The sequence below is a fragment of the Lissotriton helveticus genome, chromosome 6 (assembly GCF_964261635.1).
Source record: "Lissotriton helveticus chromosome 6, aLisHel1.1, whole genome shotgun sequence".
Taxonomy (NCBI): domain Eukaryota; kingdom Metazoa; phylum Chordata; class Amphibia; order Caudata; family Salamandridae; genus Lissotriton; species Lissotriton helveticus.
In genome coordinates this window covers 777,005,740-777,026,593 of record NC_136067.1, presented here as the reverse complement: position 1 = coordinate 777,026,593, position 20,854 = coordinate 777,005,740, and the positions used below count along the sequence as shown (strand labels likewise).

The following is a 20,854-nucleotide window of genomic DNA, read 5'->3' as shown; positions in this document are numbered from 1 at the left end:
CAGACCGTTCTTATAAAGGACAGCAAGGCTTCCGCCCCGTCGGCCACTCCTGTCACACCTAGCAAGCTGATAGCCAGTCGGAATAGCCTCAACAAGATCTGGCCCTGAAGAGTCCGAGGCCCAGGTTTCTGTAAGAAAAACCCAATCTGGGTTCCTAAGGGACACAAAGTCTTCGAATGCAAATCTGTTCTTAATCAGGGATCTAGTGTTAATGAGATAGCCCAACATGGTGCAGTCGTAGATTTGAGAATGCATGGACGACGGCATAACTAATTTATTGACCAACACGCTGCACTGAGAGCAGACTAAAAACATTTTCTATCAGCTATCAGCTCAGGGTCAATAGAATGGAGGCTGGGTGGGCTTACCGGGCTTAAGTCCAGAAGTTCATTTTATTTTATTTATTTTATTTTCAAAGTTTTATATAGCGCGAACAAGATCTTCACAGATATCAGAGCGCTTTACATAGAGGGGTCCATGAGGGAACATAGTCAAACAATAAATCAATAGATCACACAGTACAAATAGGTGGCTGCAAGCCATCACGTGAGTAACAAAACAACTCATACAAATAAGTAAATGAATCAAGCATGCAAAACAGATCGGTGCAAGGTGTTGACAGAGTTCGAGATGATAGATCAAGTGTATTTAGCCATGAGGATAGCTTTTACTTCTTTTTTAAAAAGTGTAGTGGAAGAGATAAGCCTGGTTTCGGGAGGGAGTGAGTTCCAAATCCTAGGCGCCAATCCTGAGAAGGAGCGCTTGTAAGTTTTTTCCTTCCGGAATCTTCGAGGTTTCAGCAGAAGATTGTTTGTGCCTCTCGTGTTTCTAGTTCCCCCAGAGATTGTCAGTTTCTGAGCGAGGTAGCCGGGTGAGTTTAGGTGTACCGCCTTGTGTGTCATGCAGGCGATTTTCAGCTGTATTCTGGCTTCAAAAGGCAGCCAGTTCAGGGATTTCAGGTCAGGGGTAATGTGGGAGTGCTTTTTTGACCCAGTGATGAGTCTCGCTGCAGCATTCAGAGAAGCTCTTAGTGGTGCGGTAGTAGTTAGGGGGAGTCCACAGAGGGCGGTGCTGCCGTATTCAATACGTGGGATGACTAGCGATTGTACTGCTGTTTGGAAGTCTTTGGCTGGGAGGTAGGGTTTAAGTTTCCTCAGAGTATTGATCTGGAAGTTCGCTCCCTTTGTTGCCTTGCTGATATGTTGCTGCATGTTGAGGTTGGTGTCAAGTGTTATGCCTAAAGATTTTGCTGAATCCACTATGGTCGGTTGGACATTGAGTGCTGTTAGGTGCTTAAGCCATGTTTGTGTGGTAGATATTTCGTGGGAGGTGAGATCAGAAGGAACTCAGTCTTCATAGCGTTTAGTTTGAGGTGGTTATCAGCCAGCCAAGATTGGGTGCTCCTGATCGTTGAGTTCAGACGTAAGATGTCTTTGGGGGATTGTAACTTGAGATATAGCTGAGTGTCATCGGCGTACATGTGAAAGTTTACGTTGGATGCTTGTAGCAAGGAGGTGAGAGGTTCCATGACTAGGTTGAACAAAGTTGGGGATAGGGAGGATCCTTGGGGGACGCCTAGCGTCACAGGTATTGGCGAGGACATCAGGTTGTTGCTCTTGAATTTCTGCGACCTGTTGTGAAGAAAGGAAGTGAACCACTTGAGAACAGTTCCAGATAAACCCATTCTTGTATTTAGTAGTTCTAGTAGATTCTCATGTTTAACGGTGTCGAATGCTGAAGAGAGATCTAGAAGGATGAGGAGGCAGGTGTCGTTTTGGTCTAGCATTTGAAGTGCGTCGTCGATTATGTGAGTCATGGCAGTCTGTGCTGTGTCCTGCTCGGAAGCCTGACTGGTGGGCGTTGAGGAGATCGAATTGCTCAATGTGTTTAGTCAATTGTAGTTGTGCGCATTTTTCCAATAGTTTGGCGAGAGTAGGAATATTGGTGATGGGACGATAATTGTTAAGATCAGAGGGGTCGGCTGTAGGTTTCTTTAGTAGAGGTGTGACCTGTCCAATTTTGAGAGAGTCAGGTATGCTTCCTTGTTGGAGTGAGCTGTTGATAATTTTAGTCCAGAGAGGGAGAAGCAAAGGGGTAAAGTCTTTTACTGCGGAGGCAGGGAGGGGGTCCGTGAGGTGATTGGATGGTTTCAGGGTGCTGAGCAGTTTGCCAATTTCTTCTTCAGAGTATGTGCCGAAGGTTGACCATGTAGCATTGTTTTTTGGTTCAGTGGGTGCTAGGCGTTGGGGTTTGGAGTAGAGGCTTGCGTCAATGAGGAGATCGCTTTTTATTTTGTCAGTTTTTTGGATGAAGAAAGCAGCGATGTCTTCACAGGAGGGTGCCTCACACCTAGTGTTGAGCGGTTGGGGTTGTTCCTTGGATTGTGTTTTGATTAGCTCAAACAGTTTTCTCGGGCGGTTTTTTGCTTGGTCGAGTTGGAGGCTGAAGAAGTCTGATTTTGAGCGTTTTATTTTCCTGAAGTAGGCGTTTCTCTTTTTCTTCAGCTCTTTTAGGTGCATTGCAGAGGGGGCTGATCTCCAGGTACGCTCTGCCATTCGCATGTCTCGTCTATCCTCATTGAGACTCCCGTCGTACCATGGTTTGGAGATTTTAGTAGAGACTCTTTTCAGCTCCATAGGTGCAGCCTCATTAATTATAGATGTCATAGCGTTGAGATAGTGGTCAGTCAGAGTTTGGACGTCTGTAGCGCTTGTCGGTGGCAGTAGGAGGTTGCAACTGTTAGGGGGCAAAGAGCCTGGGTTGAGCTTTTTAGAGTCTCTTTTCCAGACTTTGGGCTTGGAGAGTTGAGCCGGGTTAACTTTGACTTTTTCATTGATAAAAAATGTGACAATATGATGATCTGACCAGTCACAGGGTTGGATGGACTCGAGTTGGATAGAGTCCTCTTTGGAGATGATCAGGTCGAGGGTAGAACCTTTCTCGTGGGTTGGGCCGTTGCATATTTGGGTGAGGTTAAGGGCATCAAGGAAATTTTTAAGACTATTTACCACTGCGTCGTTGCGATTGTTCCAGTGGAGGTTGAAGTCACCAAGGTATATTTGGGTGGGTTGCCGTCCGGAATTGGTTGAGATCAACTCCATTATTTCTTGGGAAAAAGTGAAGTTGTCCCTGGGTGGGTGGTAAATGCTGTGAAGCGCGCATATCGGTTTGCCCTCACTCATAATGTCAAGGCAGATGTATTCCCAGGTTGTTGGGGATGGTAGGGAGGTGGAGTTGACTTTCTGAACAGAGAGGTTGTTCCTGTAGATGCATGCGATTCCACCACCTATTTTGCCTGTTCTGTCGAGCCTGATAATGTGGTAGTCGGGAGGAACCAATATGTCCATTATAGGTGTCGAAGATTCAGTTAGCCAGGTTTCTGTCAAGATGATTAGGTCAAGGTTCCGCGATAAGAGGAGGTCAGCAATGGCGGCGGAGTGTTTCTTGGCTGATCTGCAGTTGAGAAGAGTGCATTTGAGATGGGGTGTGTTGAGGGCGGTAGATGGTTCTAGAGAGAGAGGGACTTTTCTCAGGTTATTGGGGATGGAGAATCTGCTGTTTAGTGTGGGCGGCCTAAGGGGATTTGAGTGTATCGTGGGAATGTTGAGGTGTGGGGTGGTTGTGTTATTTTGGGGGGCTGGGTCATAGGAGCGGAGAAGGGTGAGTGTGTCGAGGTCAGAAGAAGAGTTGTGCGTGCGACGAGGGCGGTTGTAGCGATTACGACCTGGGATTGAGGTCAGATTGGGGGATAGCTGAGTGAGAGAGTTAGTCGGAAGGGTGGGGGACAAGTTGGGCGGGGCGGTGTAGTTGCGTGGGGCGTTGCAAGGGTGATGCGGGGGCCGAGGGCAGTTGCTGCGCCTATGAGCAGGGATTGACGCCCGGTGTGGGGCGTGTTGAGTGAGGGAGTCAGCCGGCGGAGTATGGGACAAGTTGGGAGGGAATGTTGGGGTGGGTGAGGGGTGTATAGGGTGTGTAGAGAGTAGTTCTTTGATGGTGTGTATGTCTTCTTTTATCTGTGTGAGGGTGGCCATGATGTAGTCCATCGTGGGGGGGGGGGCAGTCAGCGGTTATTGGCTGACAAGGGAATTCGTGTGCAGCTGGGGGAGAGGGCTGGTGTTCGAGCAGGTCTGCGTTGTGTTGGTGTGCGGGATGGAGTTAGGGAGGGGAAAGCTTTTGGGTGGGAGGGGTGTGGATGAGGTAGGGAGGACGTTGGTGGTGAGAGTGAGGGCGTTGGTGGTAGGCGGGGGGGTCAAGGTGTAGTCTGGGAGACTGATAGCCGTGGTGGGGGTGCAGGGAGGATAGTGGGGGCTGAGAGTGGGAGGGGAAGCGTCATTGGAGATGTAATCGATACAAGTAGCATTTTCATCTGAGAGCAAGGTTTCTGTCATGAGAAGAAGATATTCGCCATGAAGGAAGAAGGATTGCAATGTGGTACCTAGTATGTATTTGTATGTATGTATTTTAATGCTTATTAAGCGCAGCTGTCACCCAGCGGGTATCCTGGCGCTGAGATCAGTTCCACCATCTGGTCAACGTTTATTCTGCCCTAGGGAAGAGATAAGTTTTAAGGTCCCTTTTAAATGAAATCAGATTTTGTCTGCTCCTCAGTGTTAAAGGTAGAGTGTTCCACATTGAGGCGGCCGTAAAACTAAAAGCGCGGCCGCCCATTCTCACTCTATTTATTCTTGGGATTTTCACTAAGAAAGCTGAGGCGGATCTCAGAGGTCTGGCAGCCTGATACCACGAAAAGAGATTTTGCAGTGGTATTGGTCCTTGACCATGCAGAGCTCAAAAAATCAGGCATGAGGCCTTATAGGAGATCCTCTGCTGGACCGGTAACCAATGTAAGATTGCCAGAGCTCCGGCAGAAGAGGCCGAGCGAGGCAAGGACAGGGCTAGTTTAGCCGCCATATTTTGAATCCTTTGTAATTTAAGGATCAAGTTCTTTGGGGCTCCTAGAAGTAGTGCGTTACAGTAGTCTAACCTACTGAGAATGGTACTACGCACTACTTCTACTCTAGCTTCCCGAGGGAGAAGCGGCAGTATCTTCCGTAGAGCACGGAGCAGACCCATACATGTCCCAACGGTCCTGTTCACCGAGGCGTCCAGTTGTAGGTTCGATTCAAACATGACTCCCAGATTGCGGGCCGAGTCTGCCGCCTCCACCGAGCCTGGAATGGAAGTAGGCCAAAAGTCTTCCGGCAATGGGCGAGGGAGTCGGTCTGAAGAGCAGTGCAGTATCTCCGTCTTTGTGCCATTGAATTGGAGTGAATTGGCTTGCAACCACTCTGCTGTGGCCGACATACACTGATGGAAAGTGTCCCTCGACACTGCCTCTGAACCCTCAAAAGAAAAAATCAATTGGGTGTCATCGGCATAATTGATGACTTGAATGCCGAAAGACCTTATTAGTTGTATCAGGGGCTGGAGGTACAAATTAAAAAGAATCGGACTTATCGCCGACCCCTGGGGGACACCCTGGTTCACCTGGCGTATGTCACAGCAGAAAGGTGGTAGTGTTACTGCCTGTTGTCTCTTATCCAAATATGATGAAAACCAGGCTAGTGCCGAGCCCGTTATTCCCGCATTGCAGAGACGGCCCAGAAGGATCTCATGGTTCACCGTGTCGAACGCGGCCGACATGTCAAGCAGCACTAAAAATGCTGACTTGCCCCTGTCGACACGCGTTCGCAGATCATTCAACACGGTAACCAGAGCAGTCTCAGTACCATGGCCCGGTCTGAAGCCAAATTGAGCTACGTCCAGACTGGAGTTGGTTTCCAGGAAGTTAGCCAAGGCTCTCGTAACCCATTTTTCTAAGATCTTTATCGCGAATGGCAACAGCGAAATAGGCCTGCAATTGGCTGGACAGAGGGGGTCCAAAGTAGCCTTTTTTAGCAAAGGTGTAACAATTGCTAACTTCCAGCAGTCTGGTACAGATGCAGTAGCTAACGATTGGCAGCAGATTGAATGGAGCAGGGGAAACAGCTCGTCGTGAAAGGCCTTCCAGATCTTGTGCGGCATGGGATCAAGAGGAGAGCCAGATGATACACAGTTAGCCAGAGCACAGAACTCCTCCAATGTTCAATATAGTCCAATGTTCAATATAGTCCATTGCATGGCTTTCAAATGGTAGCCGATGGGAGTGTTCTTATAGGACAGGGGAGATTCTGTGAAAAAGAACTAAGTGGTATAGATCTTGTTTATGACCGGCAACATGTCTGGCTGAAATGAGACAGCAGTAAGGGGGCTGGGTGGCAATCAGCATATGTTCTACTGCCAGACACATTTGCTATATGAGGACTAGAGGATACAATTGGGCAGCATGTTCGGCAGCCATACTGCTTGAGCCGGGATCGCAACTATCTGTTCTGGTGTGTAGTTCTTTCAGAAGAAGCAGAGACTTTCTGAAGGACTAAGTGTGTAAAGGGTTGCTCTAAACAAGACAATGAAAGAATTGTAGCATTTTCAGGATCCGATGGGTACTCAACTTTTTAAAAACAATTTCATGAATTAAATGGGCTATACACAGCAAGCTTTTGAGGAGAATTTACAGAAAATCCACAAATAACAAAATGGACTGAACAAAAGTGAAACTATAGCGAAAGACATTGATACTTTCATGTGCACTACTGTACTGTAGGCCTTTGTTAACCAGTGGTCATGGGACTAGTGTCCATCACACTTCTATAGGAGTACTTTAGAAGGAGCTGTTCGCAATGATAAAACTGCTAACAGCAGCTGCCAACCTGATAACTTAAAGCAGGTGTAACATGTGTCAGCTGTGAGGCGGCTGGGGTCGAAAGGTCACTGTGGGTCCACTCAACTATTTGCTGGATTTTCAATCCCAAATGCCCATACCATTGAGTTTGTAATTAATGTATTCATGTGTCCTATAGGCGACCCAATGTACATACTGTAAATACTCAATTCATGTTTTCTTTGTTATCTGGTATTCTGTACTGAACTTGCACTGCAACGCCACTTGGAGCACCTACTTCTGATCATGTTGGATGATCAATCTACTAACTCACCTATTTTGGATTTAATTTAAATTGCTCATTATTTATGTAAGTTTTTCCTTTTTTGTTAGGATTGACACATTTTAAAAGCATAGTTATGAACATTTACTAATAAATACTTTATTACCATTGTTCTTGGAAGACAGGGTGTCCCTTTTTTTTGCTACAGTATATAAATGAAGACCTACTGGCTTCGTGCATGGGGTGATTATGTGAATATACAAGATAAGCAAAACAACTTTAATAATTTAAGAATCATTATTAAAACCAACACATTATAATACCACATTTAAAGATATTATTCAATAAAAACAAGCATTGCAGTGCTAATCACTAGTGCTTAAATAATTTGTATTAAGAACATCAAGTGTGTCAGAGTCTCTTTTGTACTCTTCAGGCCACATAATGCAGCTGTAAGTCCAACCAGAAGGGGTCCTGATATGAAGAGCAAAAGTTCTAGCTCTGTAAATGCTTGCAACCATTGCAAACTTTTCCTGTGGTCATGTTCTCTAGACTCCAGGAAACAAGAGGGTTAATTTTTGTAAAGTATTTCTGCGGGGCTGCTGCACTCCCTAACATTTGAAAAATATGCCAGTGATGCCATGCCCACTTATGGGGCATCACCATACAGAAAAGTATAGGTAAATTAGCCCAGGAAGAGCATTATGGGGCGCTCCTTGACAGGAGCAGTTGGCTATTTATTAGCAGCTCTGGCTGATTTATTAGTCCCACCAGGGACAACATGAAATGCCGTCTCGTTGGAGGCCGCAGGGGAGTCCCAGGGACCCTGCTGCCTCCCTGCAAGCAGCCCCATTCCGTTAGGGCCTCATGAAATCCATCCACAAATTAAAAAACGAATTGGGTGTTACAGTCCCACCCATTTTTTCCCCCAGTGGGTGGAATGGGGGGGGGGGGGGGGGGGAGGGGGGAGGTTGCAATTGGGGGTTTCAGGGCAGGGGACCAGAGCCCTAAAATGGCTGCTGCAACATCTTTGTTGAATTTGAGGCAGCCAATTAGAGCTAAACCTTTGATCTGCCGGGTTTGTGGATCTTCCGCCATGGAAGGGCAGAAGGGTATGGGGATATATTATACACTTGGGCGAATAAAATAACAACGAGCACTAAAATTGGGTTCGTGTCCTGCTTTGACTGCTTTGCGTGATTTGAAACGTGGCGGCAGTGCAGGATTTGGAAAATTATATATATATATATATATATATATATATATATATATATATATATATATATATATATATATATATATATATATATATTCAACACGGTGGTTCAGTTTTCCCCGTGATGGCGCTGCTTAGCGGTGCACACACACACACATGCAAAAACACCTTCCATTGAAGATAAGGAGACACAGTGGGGCTTGTGAATTTAATTTATTAAGCAGGCATGACACGTTTCGGAGTTTATCCTTTCTCAAATGCCATTTAGTTTAAAAAATGCTTCTGTTGCTGACAGCTCCCAAGTAAGTCTTTGGTATGGCCCCATTTGCTGAGGTAGTCTCGAGCACACCTGGGTCACGTTGCGCGGAATCACAGGAGCAACCTCTTTCTGGACTGCAATGACCAGCATGCAGTTTGTTCATCGTGCTGGTAAGTGATTCCACTTAGTCGATATTTTCTTTATGTTCCCAATTCGAAAATAGACTTGCAGTGTGGCCAGGTTGAAGCTGTGGCACCATGCTGGGCTTAATGATCTCCACATCCCTCACTCCCAGCCTCGCAGTTCCATCGGTGACAGGACTGGAGGCGTCGATACAGTAAGGACGTCTCTCTATCAAGGTATGGACTGCCATTCAGCAGCATTTCATCTGTTTCCTTTGTAGTGAGAGGCGGTCCAGGGAAATGCCATTGATCCCCAGGACTCTTTCGGGAGGGCTATCCTCGCGCGTCACTGGCAACACGCAATATATATGTTTTCTGAGTAAACATCCTGCTTTCTCCAAAACTTGGTGTAATTCCGTTCAGCCGTTTTTAGGTCGAGGACTGTTGCACTGTGAAGCAGTGAGCGGAGTCCGAAGATTTTATGTTTTTAGTTAGGGGGCTTGAACCCACCCCTCTTCTCCATTGGCTGGCCTAGTAAATGCTGGCCAGCCATTGGAGGAGAGGGGCGTCACTCAGTTTAAGCCCCGCCTTTTTCGGGGGCGTGTTTTTTGCCTTCTTTCTACCTGTGACCTTATCCGTCACTCAGGAAAATAAACACGCCCCCGAATCGGAAAACTTTCGAAGGTTTGCGGCAGCCATTTCTGCCTGACCGTGTCTGGCCCTTGTTTACAGATTACTCGTGTGTGCCTCGTAAACCACAGCCCAGCTGATGCAGACTCTCCGCTGAAACACAGACATCACTGCAGACACTCACGTACGCGTGTGCAAATGCAAAGGCGCCTGCCGTGTTTGGGGATGCTTTGCACCACCATCGGTATCACTCGCTGTACAGTTCGTGAATTTTCTGTCAGCCTCTCGCGCAGCTCTTGGCAGATATTGCAGCGATTTGCTTATTTCCAGACCGTCTATATTTATTTGCCGAACCAGTCTCCCCACTTACCTCCACAAAATAAAAGCAGAGTAGCAGCGTGACACTGTCCTTGATTATCCTTGCTTTCTGCCTCTCCTTCGCACACATGGCTCCTGCTTCTCACGGCTGACTGAGTCGGAGAGATCCTTTGGCGAGCTGTGCTCTGTGTGCGGATGTATCTATCATTCCCGAGAACCACCTACGGCGTGTGCTGCATCCAGCTTTTTTCCTCCCCTCGCAGCAAATGAAGGACCCGGCGCTGTCAGAGGAGGAAATGCAAAAATGGCAATGGATTGCAAGCGAAACACATGCAGAACGGGTGTCCTCTCCTCTCAACTGTTTCTTGTTGTGATTGTGTCCCCCCCACCCAGCTGTTCCTCGTTGTGCTCGTGTCCCTCCCCACCCACTGTTCCTCGTTGTGCTAGTGTCCCCCCACCCCGCTGTTCCTTGTTGTGCTAGTGTCCCCCACCCCGCTGTTCCTCGTTGTCCTAGTGTCCCCCCTACTCCCTGACCCTCGTTGTGCTCGTGCCCCCCACCCTCTGACCCTTGTTGCGCTCGCTTTTCTGCCCTCGCCCCCCTGACCCTCGTTGTGCTCGTGCCCCCTCCACCCCCTGACCCATGTTGCGCTCGATTTACTGCCGCCCCCTGTTGCTCGCTGTGCTCGTGCCCGCCCCCCCCAACCCCTACAGGCTACACAGGAAGGTAGCGTGGGGACACAAGATCACAATTCGACTGTTGACCAACATTAACTTTAAATCCCAGCCTACCTTTTTTGTTTTTGGAAAAAAAATACTTTTAAGGACACAGGTGTACTTAACACTACACAAATCAATGACAAATACAGAGTGATGCCCCTGATCTCAACTCACTGTGGGGGCTAAAACCTGTCCCTCCTCTTCATGTTTCTGTCACCCTGTCTAAGATTGTCCCCAGCCAGCTTTGGTAGAGCACGAATAAGGCTCAGGTGCAAATTACGTTTCCCACAAATAAAATGTGCAGACAGTTCGTTGTCCACTCTAGTTATTACCCGTCGCTTGATTGGACAGAAAAACAGTCTTTAGTACTCGCACTCACCTCAGTGTTTTCGGAGAGGCTTCTGACCGCAGATGGTGGTCGGTGGTATTCATGTGCTGCCTCAGCAATGGACACCATGGACGTCATGCAAAGCTCGTGTCATCACTGAGCGTAGCTGCCTTGGACTGTCAGGATGGTACTCAGTGGCTTCTGCTGCTACGAGGCTGGCTTCCTCAGGAGTCTCAGCCCGCTTCTGAGCCAACGAAGACACAAGCTAACGCAGCTGCAGCCTGACCCAGGCGGATGCACATAGCGAGGCAGTTGGAGCCCCAGCCTGGGCCGACACAAACAGCAGGTAGCGCTGCCCCTCCCAGAGACACAGAATGGGTAAAACTGTTTGGTATATCTGGCACAAAGACCTTTCTGCTGTGATGTACTGTCTGGAATAAACAGTCACCTTGCTGTGTACCAGACGAAATGAGAATAAAACAGTGTTAATAGTATATTTCCATGCCTGGTAGTTTTGTCCCTACCCTAGGGCACTAATGGCAGGAGACAGGGTGTCCCAACATAAACACCTCTTGCAAAATTATATGCAAAAGTTGAATTGGATTTGTATTTGAAAAAAGTGTGCCATTCATTCAGTGTTGCTGAAAAGCAATGTAAAAAGCTGTGTGGATATGAATTGTAAGGGCCCTGTCTGGCAATCAGACCTCTAGTGAAATTATCTGAGGATGTTTTGTAAAGAGGACATAATCCTTAATTTGGGATTTTACAATTGTGACATGCTGATAATGTATGAATTTCTGACTACCCATGGACGTGGCCAATGATTGATTACCTAAGCATAACATGTTAACATAGTATTTATTTTATAGAGGTGTCCTTAACACCTCTTACCAGAAATTATTTGAAACCCTTTCACCCGATTTTGCCTTTATATACAATTATAAATACATAATGATGTGAGCACGCCTTGTTATGTATCCACATTCAATAATTTTATGTTTTAAGAATTGTGGTGCGAGAAATAGGATTTACATGTTATTTTCATTAAATAAAATGCACTATGGGTGATGTGTTTGACATGAGTGTTCCCTTGAGGGAAAGTATACTTTCCCCGTCCTTTATTAAGTCACTGCATACAGAATACAGTACTACTTTTTTTTAACCACATCGTATTTATTTATCAACTGGAAAGGTCTACAGTAACGCAAGCGTATCAAACAAATTCCTTTACCCATATTTAAAGTTGGGTATGCCCTCTTAACTTACGACTCCAGTAACTAATTAAACAGTTGCTAATGACCAATGTTAGTTAAAATAGTTAAAGCAATACTGTTTTACTCTTAAACAAGTAGCACTATCCAACTCCAACCACTAGATGGTGGAATATGCACATCATGTGAATCTTATTTAGGAAATCGTGTATTCATGCTTCCAAATAGACCGAACAGTGCCTTTAACCACTGTACCCCTCTTCCAACTCCAAATCCCACTACCCACAGTCAGTCCCGCATATACTTTCCACCTGCTCAGAACAGGTGGAGTAAACGTGGTGTGGCCCCTCTCCCCTCCAAAACTGAAAGACTGCATGGTAAATAAACCACCTAGTAAATGTAGTTGCAAGCAGTTATTGTCAATTTAGCAGGAACCTGTAACGGCCGGTCTTTGCACTCGAAACAGCCGTTAAATTTAATTCTGCCTCCCCTTTTTTCTCCTCCCTTTGATATCTACTTTGCAAAGTATGGCTAACTAGGAATGAGGGCTTAAGTCTAGACAACAAACCTGGGCGAAGAAGCAATTTATAGCAAAATAGTTTTAAAGTCTGACCTTTGACGGTAAGGTAACACACAAAGGAAGTCCTGCATGTGGAGAGATCCTCCACTACATTTCTTCCATCAGGTCAGCTAAATGAATAGTCTCAGTTTTGCAGACCTTAGAATTCAAGGTGGGTAATATGAAACAAACAGCGTAGCAAGCGAACCCAGCGAGCTGCCATGTAAAGCGCTAGCACAGAATCTTCCTTAGAAGGGGAAAGATGATTTGGAAATAGCATTTACTTTGTGGCATGGGGACAACAGATCAAGTACTACACCCAGGTTGTGAACTTGCACAGCATAAGGTGAACAAGGGCCAAGTAACTCTGGTCAAAACATAAAACAGGATCAAAAAGACTGGATTTCAGATAACTATATTCAATACAAGCACTTTTTCCTGCACCCAGTGTTCAACTCGTCACAATGAGGCACATTCTGAAAATCCTCGAAACATCACCTAGCCAAGCCTGTCAGTGTCGAGCATGAACATTGGCATTTGTGATAATTAAAAGAGCAATTGTGACCAGTCAATTCTTGAAATACCTGGCGTTGGAAGTTCAAGACAGTAAGGAACAAAAGTATAATTTCATGTGTAAGATTTTGCAGGAAGCAGGATTGACAGGTCAATGCCCTCCTAGATATGCAGGAATCACGATTTAAAAAAACGCTAGCCATATAATAAACATTAATAAAGAGACCTACGATTAAGGCCACTTTAATATTCAAGAGCCAAGACACTAAAACAAAGTTATTTCTTCATACACGATACCAAAAGGAGTTTTCTTCACGAGCCATGCGTGTTTTTTATGTTAATTTACCAGGAACCAGGGTATTATCTTGACTTTCATATATTGATTTGACTGGCTCACTACCATTCAAGAAGTGAATTTAGAACATTAGCAATCTTTTTGCAAAAACATTCAATTTGAAGAAACCATTTGAGAAGATGCAATTGATAAACGGAACTTTCATCTGTCCTACACCAGGAGCATGGAACAACATTCTTACAGTATCAGCGTGGATATTCATTTCCTCCATACAAATGAAAGGCCATAGGAAATTTCTTCAGAATTACCAACTGCATAGCTGAATTAGTTGGTATTGTATTGTAATTGCATTTATATAGCGCTTACTACCCCTGACGAGGCGTCGAAGCGCTTTTTTGGCGGGTAGCACGCTACTCCGGGACCCACAGAGGATTAGTGTTGAATTAGTATAGTGAAACATGCAAGTACATTTTAAGTGGTGGATAGGTTAATCAGTTATTTGGATTTGGAATGATAGCAGAAGGATAGAGTAGGACAAAGGTTTGTATTTATTTATCGCTCGCTTGTTGACGCATGCTATTCAGGGAGCCTATAGAGGATTAGTGGTGAATTAATATGGTGAAATATGAGGTATTTTCAGTGGTGGATATTAGTCTGTTACTTGGAGTGAGAAGGATAGCGGATGGATAAAAGGGGAAGAAAGATTTGCATTCATATAGCACTTGTTACCCCTGATGGGCGTTGAAGCGCTTTTCTGGCGAGTAGCACGCCACTCCGGAACCCATAAAGGATTAGTGTTGAAAATTAGTATAGTATAAATATGAAGTAATTTGAGTAGTAGATATGTTATTCAGTTATTTGGGCAGTATATTAGTATAGTTGAATATGGAATTTGAGAAGTGAAACATGTTAGTCTGTTAATTTTTATTGAAAAAAGGATAGTGGAGGGATAAAGAGTAAAAGATTTTTTTTTTTTATATATATTTATATACTGCGTTTATTTGTTCAGATTAAAACATGGCTACTGTGTTATCGACGATAACCAGGATTTATCTGCTTCAGTGCCAGGAAGAGAAAAAAGACGTTTCTTTTAAAGGACATCAGGACTGGGACCTACAAAAAACAGCATGTTTTTAGGTCCCAATAGGAAGTCCCTACTTGCGGGATCTTTGTTGTCACTATTTATGTTGGCCTCTATTGCAGAAGGTCAAAAGTCTCTGAAGCTGCCACGCCAGCATCGGAAGTCTCAGTGAGCCATATACATCACAGTGCATAAACTGTCTTGGAAGGAGAATAGGCTGTTTGAGAAGTGTTGGTGAATACGTACGCCCTGAAATCTTTGGCAGGGGACTTACTGATCTTTATAAAGAAACATAAGTGCTCATGTACGTCGCAGAACTTATGTTTTTAGATATTTTCCCAAAGATTACTTTCTTACCTGCCAGTCATCGCGTTAAGAGCAACAAGTAAACGCCCTGGAGCTAAAAATGGGAATCATCAGGGAGGACCTTTCCAGATAGCTTAAGAATAGTGTTTAGCCGGAATCGAAGGAATCTGAATTAGCCCATGGCGTGCTCCGTCGGCCCGCTAGTGCTGTAGTCGGCCGTTGGCCGACGGAACCCAGCTCACCTAATAGAACGCCCGCACCGCGGCGGAAAAAACGCTGCGGTTAAGGCGTTAACAAGTGAACTATATGATGTCCTGCGACAAAGGTCAATGCTTTCTTTATGGGAACGTGAAATAAGAAATCTTGAGTCTGCAGGTGCCAACTACCCAGACAAAGACAAGTACCAAACTACACTTTTCCTGGGAATAAACAACTGTCTGGATGCTGATGTGTTCACATCACAAGATATGCTTTCAGGAAGAATGGGAATGGGCAAAGGAATTAATGCTATTGCAACCTGTGGAAACTTTGCCCGTGTCTGTTGTACAGCGGAGGTCTGACAGCCCATTCTGGGAGCTCACTTTCAGACCGTGGAACGAGTTATGCAGTGGGGGTTTAAGTCGATGCGTGCTTCACCTCTGATGTCTTTATGGAAGCATCGATTCAAAGATCCCAGTGGCAAGGTTCCTTCCTTAAGCAAAATTGTTTGAAAAGCATCGATGGTACAAGACAGAGGTGGGGTATGGAAAACTAGCTTAGAGACCCATATAAATGAAAGAAAAGGTTTTCCTTCACACGGGCTACTTTTATTTACTGACAAAACCTAGAACCACGAACAGCACACACCTAAATGAAATTGTGCTATTCAATAAAATGGCCGTGAAGTACCATCCAGCTGACATTAGATACTGCATGTACACCGAGGGCTGTGGCATACAACAAGCAAAAATAAAAGACACGTGTCTGCTCTGGATTCTCTACGGGAATCGAGGTGATGTCATATCCCTTCAAAGAAGAAAAAGAGGGCCGGAGGAAGAAGATTATACCTATTTGGGAACGGGCAATTGGACAAATATGGCCTGGTCATTCGAAAGAAAGAGGGCAGGGTAGAATATGCGTTTTCCGATTGCATCATTGCTATTGGAGTCACATTCGGTCTCTTGGCGGGAGGGCAAGCCACAGAGAAAGGACGTATCAGTAAAAGTTTAAATCCGAATACAAGCCCACTGAATGTACCCACAAAAAGCCTTATTCAGACAGTTGAGGAAAAACTTAAGGTAACAGCATACATCAGAAGTATAGTTTTCATGTGCGCACAAGGATTCTATAAGCACCATAGATGCTACTGCACTATGTGAGAACCGTTTGTTCCAACATGTCATGCTGTTCTTTCTAGGGCCTTGAAATTGACTGTGTTCTGATAATTTAAAAGCAAACTCATTACTTTGAGAAAGTGAAGTCTTGGGAAAGGGGTATTGATTTCCGAATTCAAACTATATTCCAAAAGCATGCAGGTTACATACAAATAACTTTTCTGGGAAGAACAAGGCATGTAGGTCCAAGGTGAAAGGAGAAACGTTCTTAACTGGCATTGCTGAAATGATATTTCAATATAACCGACATCATTCACCATTATTAAGGATTATTGCATTTCTGAACAAACACAAAACACACCCCCCACCTAAAGAATATCTATTACATAACATTTAAACTCAATAAAATAAGACTGAATAGGATACAAAAAGCAGACTTGCAAGTTACCTCAATTTGGCTTGATCTTGGAAGCTTGACCTTTACTCTTTAGGGCTTGCAAGATGGACTGGACAAGAGCCGTAGACCAACCAAATCAGACTTGGCTTTGACTTTGTAACTGAGTAAGTTTCGGAAAGCCGAAGCCTCAACCTGGTGATGGCTTTGTCTTTGGCTTCCCCTCTTCCAGCTTTGTGTTTTTATCTCTTGCCACCCTCCCTCTTTGTTCCTTGAAGCTTGGAACTTTAAAGGTGTCTTTTGGCTTGCCTGCTTGCTTGCTTTATGCTTGGATTCTATCTAACAGGTTCATTCAAACTTTGGGGCTCTTGCCAGCTACTGTGGGCTGCTTTACATTTTCTGAGACAAAGAAATAAATACATTCAATTAGAACAAACGAAGTTTCAACATGTTTGCAAACATAACAAACAGAAATAAAGGATATTGGATATATGCAAATCCTCTGGGGCGGCGAGTGTAGAAGTCAAGTGGAACGTATACGTCAACTATTGGGCCATATCGACCAAACTCACGGCGCAAATCCTCAGGCCTGAATCATTCCAGAAATAAGGTAAAGAAGTATAAACAGCGCTATTCCATGTCAATCTGCTCTAATATCTCTAAATATTACAAAACAAAAGTAAAACATGGCTTGATTTCATCTAGCCGGTTCTTGATTAATACGTTTTGCAAATTGCCTCAGTTGCTTGTACAAATCTTCTCTTTTTGTGCTTAATCTAAAGTTCTGCTCACTACATATACATTTCAAAAGATATGGTTATTTACGTTTTACCAGTTACAATATACTTTCATATCCAAATTTAACAGCATGCATTGAAATTCTCCATAAGTTACTTGTTTTTAAACTATTGCTGCACTCACTGAAAAATGGAAAGTAACCCTTGAAGCTTCAGCAATATGCATAATGACAAAAAAAAAACACAATCAATTGGAATTTTGCAACATGGAACAGTAAAAAAACTCACTTCATGAAAGGAACATGGCAAGTTACAGAATGAAAAAGCACACTACTTACCTGATAAACAAAGTTACTCCTATAATATGTAATCACCTGGTTCAACAACATTATAGATGTTACCAGGAAAAACATATCATCCCACTCATCTGGTAGGAAATTACATGTCAGATGGGAAGGTGTATGTCGTTTTGTGGAGAATTGTTCAAGATCACTAATGGGCTGAATAAGAGTCTGGCGATCTTGCGACAGCCAGACCCTCGGTGGCACAGGAGTGGCAGTCCACCGTTTTGCAGATTACGACTTATAAAGTCATATCAGAGGTGGAATGCCCGCTGCGCCAGGGAACAGTTTTTCCCTGGTGGTGGCACATGTGCACCACAACGCACCATGCTGTACAGGGGCAGGCACAGTCCCGCTCAGATATTTAAAGTTCTTACACCACCAGACTTTATGGCGGAGCCCTGCCACGAAAAAGCTGGCGGTGCATGAACAAAGTACCCCACGCCATGGAAATACATTAGGGGAGGGGGGGTGGGTGACCACAACGCAGTGTCACATGTTGTTCTGGAACTTTTTGGCTGTTCCCATAACTGTGCCTGTTTTCAAGGCACCGCCATGTGAACAGCCAAAGGACCGCCGACCTTATTAAGAGTTGCTCACTTTCAACTCGTAATACAGCCAGCGGTCGAGCGCTGCTTTGGCCCAGTGGAGTCTGCACTAATGCACCATAGTCGTAACCAGGCCCCAAGATATAAATCAGCGACATTAGATTTTTTTTTAAAATAGTTGTGATAACCTAGCTGTTAGGAGGGAACTTTAAAGATAGTCATGGAGAAGGGAAGCTCATATTCACAAGGACAGCCGTATTCATTTATTACAATAGTCCCTGCAATTGGAGAGGAGTTACGGACTTTTGAAAATGAGTTTTCATGTTGGAGCAAGGTGGTGGAAGGGAGGGCAAGAGGGGTACTTTTGACTGTCAACCTGCGAGCTACAGTGATGCGAGAACAGAGGGAGCTTAAGACTAGCAGGCTGAGGAAAGAAAGTGCCCGGCTTTCTTGCAGGGAGTGATGAGCTGACTATTTAGATTCTTCAGTATTCATGGCTTCATGCATCAGAACCTGAACTTTTAATTTTAAGATGACGTTTCTGGAAGCAGTGGAGTTGGCATTTGTGATTTGTCAGGCAGAGTTTTGGAATGCCATACAGGATACTAAGGGTTGAAATAGTGTTGATGAAGTGTGCCAGGGCCCTAGGAAATCCACAATCAAGAATTCTATTTAGATGGAAGGATACCTGAAAAATTTCATACAAGGCCTGGTGGAACTTATGTCACCATCATAGGCTCTTTGCCACCACAGTTACGTTATTACTTAACTAGGACTTGTTATGGTTACCTTTAACTAACTTTCTTTCTATGTATGCTCCTTGATTTTTCCCTTTTCAACATCTTATTCTTTTATTATTAGAATTTCACTTCTATTTGTTCCTAGTATACTCATTATTGCATTGGTTTTTCAAATTGCCCTTCTCTTCTTCCCTCTTTTTGCGCTCTTCCTTCCCATAAAACAAAATACCTTTAAAAGATTTTTTTCCTTGGTATAGTTTCTATATCCCTTTTGGGATTGATTTGCATATATGTTTATTTTAATATTATTTAATTTTATTTCAATTACTATAGGATTGCGGTAGTTATGTTTTATTATGCCTATCTTGTTTAATAAAGCTTTTGAAACTCAAAAAAAGAATTCTATTTGGAAACACTTGAACAATGCCTTTTTAGTTCTTTCATATCTAGACTGATTTTGGCGTGAATATGAATCTGGGAAGGCTGAAGTCAACTGAAGTGCAATAAGAAAACATGCAGAGCCAGCTCGACTCTTAAAGGTGCCCCCTCAAGGCTGCATAAGCACAATCTGTGCATTGAGCGGAGTCACTCTTGTAGCTTACGCAAGAGGCAGGGTCTGAGGGTAGAACGGAACCTAGGCAGATTTGGAAATAACTATTTTGAAGAATATATCAAGACGGATTGAGGCTGTGGGGGTTCTTTCGAGGCAGTCGAGAAAATTAATAATGATTGTGTCTGCCAGACAGCTCCTGTTCTCTTGCTGGACAAGGAAAAATGCACTAGGAAAAGTATATAAATTATTTCGTCAGCTAAATGCAAATATAGATAACCTAATGTCTTTGACTCCCTGTGACTTGCCATGTGCAACTAGTTTACTAGGAAGCAGAGATGGGTAGGGTAGCAAAACAGACATCTTAGAAACTGAAAAGACACAAAGGCTAACTATTCATTTACTGTGTTGATGGTGTAGACAACTTTCACTCTTGTACAGAAATAGCTGAATATAAGCCTTCACTCAAGCTTATGCGGTAAAGGATGAGATGCAGGCTCTGCTGAAAATGCTTATTGCGCATTATTCATGGGTACGTCACAAAACATCTGCCTTCACTGGTACAAAATACACTTCCAAGGTTTGTAGCACATTTGATGATGGGCAAAAGTATATGGCAGCACTTAAAACTTTTTTTAAAGGCACGCCCCAAAAAAGAAATCTCAATAACGATTTTTTTTTTTAAAACAAAAAATTCTATACATGACTGATATAATATGAGGGGTCATAAGCAGTGCATTGGGGGGAGCCAGTTCTAGTTAGCTCACTAACTAAAATGGATTAATTTCTCTGGTTGTGTACGCATCAAACCCAGCCGAACTATAATGTCCTGTTTTTTCTGTGTTTTTTTTTTTTTAACTAGTAGTCGCTTTTGCAGAGTGGAGGAGAAAGGGGGCTTGGCCTCCGACCAGCTCTCAGGAATCCCGCTGGGTAGGATTTACAGGATATACCTGGAGGGGTTCTAAGTAAGATATTGATAAAATTGTATTGTGACAATATAAAAATACTGTGCAAAAAATCTACCTTTTATAAACACTACTCAAAAGACACTGATTTATCTTTGTATAAGCAGACCTTTTCTAGGTAGTTCCTTGAATAGGTCGGTGGGACGGTCCTGCCAGATTTCTTTATTCTTTGTTGCGGTTTTTAGAATGTGTAAACTGTTTGTGGTACAAATGCGGTATGTATGAAGTGTGGGATCAGATATATTAATATATTCTCGTGTCTTGCCGTTTTCATTAACTGCTTTATTTATGTTGTGATTATACAGTATTTAGTTCAGACAGTTTTGATACTCATAATAAAAATAAGAATGTGTTCGCCCTTTGTTGAATTATCGTGATCTATAAATGGATTTCATTACAAGAATGGAGGCTACATTATGCGTTATTCCTATAATGCAGTCCAAGCAGCTGCTTACATCACAACATTAAAAGGTTCCAGAACAGAACAATAGCAACACATGAAAGGCAGGAGCCATCAACAATCTGCCTCTTTTAAATGTGGCTCCAAGCAGATAAATTCATTTTCCTTCATTACCATTATTCATTTTGATCTCGATTTTGCAGTTCCCTCGTGTATGGCTTAACCCCAACCCGCCCTTCCTACTGCCTCTATACCGATCTCCAATTTACAGAGATCTCCCTACACCCCCCTTCCCTAGTCCCATCCTTGCGTGACTGACCAGATTAAC

General features: G+C 43.9%; 1 protein-coding gene across 1 annotated transcript in view; it reads right to left on the bottom strand.

The window, feature by feature from the left end:
• Positions 1-20,854, bottom strand: part of SRSF12 (serine and arginine rich splicing factor 12) — a 96,530-nt gene that overhangs the window by 52,575 nt on the left and 23,101 nt on the right. Inside the window, exon 2 of the mRNA XM_078648283.1 lies at positions 16,730-16,834. Coding sequence (XP_078504409.1) covers positions 16,730-16,834 — 105 coding nt within the window. The remainder of the gene's footprint in view (positions 1-16,729; positions 16,835-20,854) is intronic.